Source organism: Quercus robur, chromosome 7 (genome assembly GCF_932294415.1).
Source record: "Quercus robur chromosome 7, dhQueRobu3.1, whole genome shotgun sequence".
Classification (NCBI taxonomy): Eukaryota; Viridiplantae; Streptophyta; class Magnoliopsida; order Fagales; family Fagaceae; genus Quercus; species Quercus robur.
This window is the reverse complement of record NC_065540.1, coordinates 38,660,977-38,669,192: the sequence shown is the minus strand read 5'-3', so window position 1 is coordinate 38,669,192 and position 8,216 is coordinate 38,660,977. Positions and strand designations below refer to the sequence as shown.

Below are 8,216 nucleotides of genomic sequence, written 5' to 3'. Positions count from 1 at the left end.
AAATGTTTGGCACGTAGAGAGTGCAGTGTGTTATCGACCTCCTCCAATCAGCACTAGGCTTTCCTTTCCTTTCCCATTTGCCTGTTGGCTTAGCCTTTAAGCCCCGACTCAGTCTCAGCCTCAGCCTCAGCCTCAGTCCACCACACCAACCCTAAGCCCAAAATTCCCTCTATTCAAACACTTTTTCAATTACTTTCACAGAGAGAGAGAGCGAATCTTCAATTCAATTCCAATTCCACCTAGGTATGTACCAGCCCTTCGTTTCTCTTCTCAATTTTTTTGTTTCCTTAGTTAAAAAAAAAAAAAAAAATTGTTTCACTTCAATTTCACGCTTCATTCTCGAAATCCTAGATTCGCTTCTCGATTTGGTCTGTTTGGCTGTTGAGAATATGTAGGAAAGAAACAATTTTTTTTTTTTTTTTTTAGTATTTTGGTTTGTTTTCTGTTGTGTTTGTGAAATTTCTCGGCAACCAAACGGGTGGGTTTGTGTTTTAGATGCTCGAATTTTAGCGAAATTATCAAAACCTCTGAAATTTAGGGTTTACTATTTTATTATTTCATTTATTTTTTATTTTCAAAACCAGAAAAAGCAAAAAAATCCCATTTATGAAAAATCATTAAACTATGCTATGCAGTATCTCTGTGTAGGTGCATTATTTATTTATTTATTTTTGCTTCCATTGTTCCTTGGCAACTAAATGTAGCGATGGGAATGTGAATTGGGCACTGTTCAAGTTTCTTTTTTCACCTAGTTTGGAGCTTTTTAAAAAAAAAAAAAAAAAAAAAAAATTCTTTATCATTGAGGTTTGATTTTTAAGCACTGTAATCATGTAATGAATAGTGTACCTTTATGATGATTAAATTTATTTTTGTTGTAAGTACATATCTCATTCTTTTTATTTAAATCTCTGGAATTTATTAATTAACAATTAATTGGTGTTATTATTTCTAAAATGTCATGGATGCCTCCAAAATGTCTTAATCCTAAATTATTAACCTTTGCTTTGTTCTTTTGTATGCTCTTGTGAAATTGGTGCTGTTCCTGTGTGCCAGACATCATGGATGCAGACTTGCAGTCCCTGCCCCCAGATAATGCTGATGCAAAAGCAGCATTTCGGAAGCCATCTACAGATGCAACAAACAGGAAGTATCGGCGCCATTCTCCAGTTAGTGGGTCATCTTCACCTGATGGTTAGTTTTTCCCTTTTTTTATATAATTTTTAAATAAAATTTGAGCTTTCATTTTCAAGCCTTACAATGGTCTTTGCATGTTGATTCACAGCAAAAATCGCTTGATAAGGTTTACATTCTATCTTGGTTTTTTATACTGTATAATATAATTATGTGATTTATGGCATTTTGCTAATGAGCTCTACATCAAATATCACCTTCTTTCTTTGTAAGAGGAAAGACTGCATTGTTAAAAGTGCGCTTAGGCATGCTTAAAGCTCAAAATTCAAGGCTCCAAGGTCTAAGTGCTTCATTTGGCCAAAGCAAACCTCTGTTTGCGCTTTTCTAGTGCTTTTTGAAGAAATATAAAGCATACCTAGATACTTTATTTCTTTTGATCGGTAATGCGGGACTTTATTAAATGAAGGGGTTGACACACTGCCTTCCAATTAACCAAATGACATTTGACTTCATCTTCCAAGCCTCCCCATAGAAAATCATGTTGTAGTTTCTCAAATTGGTTGGCGACACTGATTGGTACTCAAAAAAGAAATAAAATTTAGGTTGGCAAGCTGGCAGGGACATGGCAATTTGCCTGCCATGCCTGCGTCGTATGCGTACGGGACACGGCTGCATGCATGTTCTCTTTTTATTTTATTTTATTTTATTTTAATAATCGGACACAGCGAGGAGAGGGAAAAAAGAAGAAGATAAAAATCCTAACCTGATGGTCTTGATCTCTTCCACTTCTTCTTCTTCTTCTTCTTCTTCTTCTCATGCCGATCTCCTCTTCCTCCCCCTCTCGATATGTCTCTCCCTCTCGGTCTCCTTCTCCCTCTTGATCTCTTTCTCCCTCTCAATCTCTCGCTCTCCCTCCCAATCTCTCTTCCTCCCTCTTTCTCCCTCACAAATATCAGGTTAGGCTAGTGGCAGGGACGTGGGGTTTCTATTCTTGTGTGTTCTGGGTTATTTCAAATTTTAAATTCTGGGTTTATTTTTTTTATTTTTTTAATTAATGTTTTTTTTAAAAAAAATTAAGAAATAAATAATAAGTGGTGAAATTAGGGGCCGAGTTTTGCATTTTGGCCTATTTCTTTTACTTTCTTTGTTTTGTGTGCCTTTCTCCACTCCTATTTCCAAGTAAATATCATCTGCAACTTATTCCTTTATATATATATATATAGTTAATTAATTAATATACGTATCCCTGCCATACCCATATCCTACTTTTTCAAAAATTGCCATGTCGCTGTACCTTATCCATTCCCATACCTGTGCCTGTATCCGTGCAGGTGCTTCCTAGAGCTAGACAAAGTGCTCTTTATAACTTATAAGAGTGATTCTACCTAGATACTTTTTGTTTTATACAAATATTATTTTTAAGTGATGTACCACAAACAGATGTTTGTTTTCATATCAAAAGATACAATCAAGGTTAATTTACAATTCTTGTGTTTTTTGGTCTCTGCTATCATAGTTATGTATGTTTATAAAGTACAAGAGAAATATATAAAATATTATGTTTAAAATTTATATCTCTAAATGATTATCGTATTATTTATTGATAATTTCAAATTCATTACATAAATAATTTAAAAAATCGAAATAATTTATGTAAGTTTGAATTTACTAACTTTGTGCAATTGTGCTACCCATCTGAGCTAATAGGCAAAACATATTACTGTTTTTAATTTATTGACTCTTTTTAGTCAAGTGAGCACCTAGGCTCACGTTTGTTGTTTGCGGTCTTATATTGGGGTTCTGTCCCCCACAATTACCTACCAAAAATAAGTCTCTTATTGTATGTTATGAATCCTTTTATTAAAGGTTATTTTACACTATATTTGAAAATGTGCTTCATTTCAATAATGCACATGTTAACGCTTTGTATGCTTGATGCTTTTTTTGATAAGTGGATGAGGTGGTGCATTCAAAACCCATAGTGTGCCTATTGTGTTGTCAATAGGGGGTGATTGTAGTTTCTTCTCGTTCCATGATAATGCTTTTGGTTTATAGATGTGCAGTACCAATTTTACTACCATTTGAAAATAATTTGGAAAAACTTCATGTTAGCAACTTATTTTCATGGTAGAAGATAAAATTTTGCAAAATGAGATGCAATGTTGTCGAAACATTTGCATAGGAAAAGCAATGAAGTTCAAACCAAGAAGAAAGTTAATGTAGATGAAAGGATGAAAACTAAAATTTTACATGTTTTTCAATTTTAATCTAAAATTTTAGTTTTCATTTTTCAAACTAAGTTTTAAAGATGAAAACTAGCCCAATATAATCATACAATTTTACTAGTTTTCATCTTTTAAACTTCTTTTCCTTTCTGTATTGTCATTCATCCTAACAATAGGAAGTGAAGTCATTACCACAATTGAGAAGAAAGTAGAGGACTAGCGATGGAGTTCAAACCTAGAAGAAAATTAATGTTGTATATTCATGAGTTTTGCTCAACTCATGTTTTATTTTTGTTGGTTTTCATACATAACTTAGAATTGAAGTTATTTGAAGATACTATCCATGTTACTTATGTTTTTCATTCTCGAAAATTGGAGCCCAATAAAATAACCTAGTTGCTTGGATGTAGAATGGTGTTATAAACCTGGGGATTGAAGAAAAATCTCTGCCAGATTACACTCCTATAGTCCTATTATTGTTATAAGCTATAAACAGAAGTGTGAATAAGAATTCTTCTGTAGAATACTGTCTTTCTCTTTCATTTTATTGGACCTTGGAAAAGTTTACAGGCTGTCTGGTTCATCAGTTTCCTGATTGCTTATATTCACCTTTGTGTTTTTGCAGAAATTCCTAAGCAGGACCAGGGCTCTAGCCCAAACGTGTCAAGGGATGACCCTGTAAGAGTTTCTGAATATCGACCAAGAAGGAGGGATGATGAAAGGGAATTCTATAGGGATTCTAGCAGAAGTCATTATGGTAGAAGTAATGATTCTTATAGGCACTCTGATCGACAGTCATCCAGGGGCTCCCATGGTTACTCTAGGCACGACGACTACGTACATGACAAGCATACGGATGAAGAAGATAGAAACTATAAGAGGTTATCCTCCCGTTCTGGTCGAGAGTCGAGGGGTGGTGCTCATTCTGAGCTTACAGGAAAAGAAAGTGAGCACAGTAGGTCAAGAGATTATTTGAGACATGTGGACAAATATTCCCGAGATGATTATGATGGGCGTAGAAGCAAGGATAAAGATAGAGAAGTCTCATCACTAGAATACCAGAAATATAAAGATAAGGATTCATCATCTGATAGAGCTGGATCAGGTAGGAGACATGTGCCTTCTGAAGAGTTGGAGAGGGATAGATATACGAGGGACAGAGGTGGTCGAGATGAGAAGCGGGATTATCGTAGAGGTGACAGACTTTCCTATGAAGAGACCCGTGGGCACCGAAATGGCACAAGTTCAGGAGGAGACGGTGGTAAGCATCGCCTGAAAGATGCTTATAAGAGTGACCCAATGGAGCTGGATGGTCAAAAACTTTCCAAAGAGGACAAGAAAAAATATAATGACCGAGAAACTAACAGGGATAAGGACGAGTACGTTAGAGAACCAGGGGAGCTTGTTGATGATAAATTTGATTCTGTGAGTGATAATCATGAATCTCCAGCAAAAAAATCAAAACCGTATGGTTTGGACAAGGACACTGACTATAGGAAAGATGGTACCTTTTGTTTACATTCCCTGTTTTATTGTATTAATATTTTCCTCTTCTGTTTCCCAATAGCTTAATACTATATGATCCCATTACAGTTAAACCAGTTTCAAAGTTCTCATCTGTAGCTGAGGATGCCAAAGTGACTCCAGGACAAGGCCAGGCCAATGATTCTGATGCTGCTAGTGATCTAAATGCTGCAAAAGTTGCTGCAATGAAAGCTGCTGAATTAGGTATGTAATTGGCTCCTTGGGACAATATGTATATGATATTATGATGGTTCTCACACTTCTTTTTGTGCCTTTTTTAATTTTTTAAAATTTTTTTCTTATTTCCCCATCATTTTCAATTTCCTCCAGTCTCTTATGATCAATAGGATGCTGTTATGTTGTCGCTAATTATATTCTCTTGCAAAGGATAGAATTTTCCTACAATCCATTTTGTAGTGATTTAAATGATTATCTATGTGTAATTTTAATCACATGACCTATTTGGTATTCATGTTTAAATACATCTTATTGCTGTAAGGGGTTAGAGGAGATTCCTCCAAACTGTATTAAATGTTGTATCCTACTTGCGACCATTTGGATTTTTTTAATTTATTAAAATGCTCACTAAGTTTACGCAAAGGTTTCAGTCAGTGTAAATTAAAGGATGTTTTTAGACATCTGGTATAATACCCACTCCGGAACACAGCTTAGACGTTCAAGTGCATTTACTAATTAAATGAGGATTGTTGTAAAATTTGCCTTAGCTATGTTCTATTTTCTTTTTTTCTTTTTTATATCTGTTTTCTGAAAGATAGGAATTACTTTAGTCAGTTTCAAGCTGAAAGTGCTTGCTTTCTCTTGTGATTATGGTACTTTTAGCAATTTCTGTGTTTAATCTGCTACCGGTTACTGCAAACATATTAGCCAAATAACAATCTATCCAAAAAAATAAAAAAAGCATATTAGCCAAATAATTAGACTTAGGACAATAATCCAGCTGAATTCTAGATTATTATATCTAATAAACATGAACCTCCTTGACATCATAGTCATTTGGAAGCTTTTTGGCATGACACAGTTAACAGGAATCTTGCTGGAGTTGGAGTTGGAAGTTCCATGACTGCGGACCAAAAGAAGAAGCTTTTGTGGGGGAGCAAAAAGACCACACCTGCAGAAGAGGTATTTCTAATGATTTGTTACCATTTCATTTGATTAACACATGATTTTACAATTGTGATACTCATGCCCTAAGCACCATATAAGGAAATTCAGGTTGCATGGGGAGGGCATTGATACCAAATTAATGTTTGGTCTCATCTAAGATTTTAACATGGAAGATCATTGAGGATTTCTGTTTTTAAATACTTTTAGACTATTTAATTAACTTTTTTTCTTTACATAAAGTTGTATTAGCCATGTTGGGGGTTTTATATGGCCCCTACTATAATGACAGTTCTAGTATTGCTCACTGTGCATCATTTTATGTTTCTAGTATTACCACTTAATGACAAATTGGTTAGTCTGAGGCCCACTAATGAACTGCTACTTTAGTTACTATCGCCTGGGGTTTCTTTCACATTTTTAATGCCCCTTTTCTTTTAAAATATTCATTTTCTACAGTCTGGTCACCGTTGGGATACAGCATTGTTTACTGATCGTGAACGACAAGAAAAATTCAACAAACTCATGGTAAGTCTCCATTGCTTCTAATTGTTTCTTTGCCTTTTTAGTCGGCATTGTCAACATCACATAGAACCTTTCGTTGCTTGGTCCTGAATGGTTCACTCATTCCATTTCAATTTGTTCGCCTACTAACACATTTTTTAGAGTCTGAGGATGCCTTGGTGCCTATGGCCACTTGTAGGGTGTGAAGGGCGAGGTGAAGGTGGAGCAGAAACCCGACGACCAAGAAGGAAGCGAAGTCCTCCGAGCCGAGAAGCAGAAAGAACTTCAGCTGGATTTAGAGAAGCAATATACTGCTGGACTCAGACGAAGGGATGGCCGTACTGTGGGATTAGGTCTTTAAGCATTTACTATGGATTCTTCTGCACTCATCCAGTGCTTTGCAATATTTTGTTATACTCTTGTGGAAGAGTAATGCTTCTTGTGATTTTATACTTGTGGCATGTTTGTGCGGATATGCTTTATTGTTGGGATATTTCAGATATCAGCAAAAGATTAGTGTCATATGACACTTTTACAACCTTGATGCATGTGAGATTCATTCTCGGCCTCATTCTCAGCCCTGAAGGCTGTTTAAACCTTCAAGCTCGAAAGTTTGGTTTGGGAGCTCTATAAGTATTAGGTAAATTCTATAATTCTCTTTAGGTAAATTTTAAAAATTAGGTCAATGTACCCCTTCAATGAGTCATTATTAATGAAATAAACAAAAAGTAAGCATAAATTATACATAAGAACGTGACCAGACAAAAATTCCTGAAATGTAAATCGCATATGGTATTTTGGCACCAAAACAGACTATAAGATGATTAAATAATCATTCATAACAAACAAATTTGTTTGATTTTTTGCATGAATCATTACAGACAAATCTTGTTTCAATGAACATGTGATAATTAGTGTATTGTTTTTATGTAAATATTAATTAACGATAACTGACCATCCGGTGTCCATGTGACCAGTGGTTTTTTTGTAGCCAGTATGTATTATGTGTAGTTTACTTGATTTTTTTTTTTTTTTTTGTTACTTTTAGTTAATGATTAACACTAATGAAGCGAAGTGAAACAATTTTGAAGACTAGTGTTTCATTTGAATTATTTAATTTGAAATCGCTCTAAAATTATAGAGGAAGTATGTAATTCACTAATTTACTAAATTATATGGATTCATTTATTTTTTCCCCGACACTTGATGAGATAAAGTTGCTCACTGAAGCTTGTAGGAAAAATAGGCATTTGTCTCTAATTTACAAACTATGTAGCAAAATGTCTTTATTTTTTAAACTCAATTTTAACAAAATTGAGTTACAGATGGAACTTGACATTAATAATGTCGAGTTCTATGCATATTTTGCCACTTAAAAGTTTTTTGAAAATTTAAGTGGAACTTGACATTGCTAATGTCAAGTTTCACTTAAAAATATACATAGAACTCGATTTTGAGGATATTGAGTTTTACACAAAACTTGATTTTGTTAAAATCGAGTTTAGAAAACAGAGACATTTTGCTAAATAATTTAAAAATAGAAGCATTTTGTTGCATAATTTGTAAATGAAGGGCAAATGTTCATTTTCCCCTGTGCTTCCTATACAAGTCCATAACTAAAAATGAGCCTTGCAACGAGAACATAAACATGGTACAATTCTCTTCTATTTGTTCTAGGGTTAGATTAGTTCTGGTCAAGCGTAATTTGAA

General features: G+C 34.5%; 1 protein-coding gene across 3 annotated transcripts; it reads left to right on the top strand.

Moving 5' to 3' along the window:
• On the top strand, window positions 1-7,174 carry LOC126693352 (uncharacterized). Of its 3 annotated transcripts, none has more exons than XM_050389297.1 (7): window positions 1-243; window positions 1,021-1,191; window positions 3,982-4,860; window positions 4,950-5,084; window positions 5,920-6,020; window positions 6,462-6,530; window positions 6,669-7,174. In XM_050389297.1, exons 2-7 carry the CDS (start codon window positions 1,059-1,061, stop codon window positions 7,137-7,139), a joined length of 1,788 nt encoding a protein of 595 aa, XP_050245254.1. In that variant the 5' UTR covers window positions 1-243; window positions 1,021-1,058; the 3' UTR covers window positions 7,140-7,174. The 3 variants fall into 3 exon arrangements, with proteins under 3 accessions (XP_050245254.1, XP_050245253.1, XP_050245255.1); XM_050389296.1 differs by having other exon boundaries at window positions 2-243; window positions 1,054-1,191; XM_050389298.1 differs by having other exon boundaries at window positions 5-243; window positions 1,054-1,191; window positions 6,706-7,044.
• Window positions 7,175-8,216: the final 1,042 nt, after the last annotated feature.

What these genes read in the sequence shown, in the direction of transcription:
- LOC126693352 (XM_050389297.1), top strand. Translation starts at nt 1,059, where the DNA reads ATGGATGCAGACTTGCAGTCCCTGCCCCCAGATAATGCTGATGCAAAA. An exon ending in TGGGTCATCTTCACCTGATG is followed by an intron (nt 1,192 to 3,981) that starts GTTAGTTTTTCC and finishes GTGTTTTTGCAG; the next exon opens with AAATTCCTAAGCAGGACCAG. An exon ending in CACTGACTATAGGAAAGATG is followed by an intron (nt 4,861 to 4,949) that starts GTACCTTTTGTT and finishes ATCCCATTACAG; the next exon opens with TTAAACCAGTTTCAAAGTTC.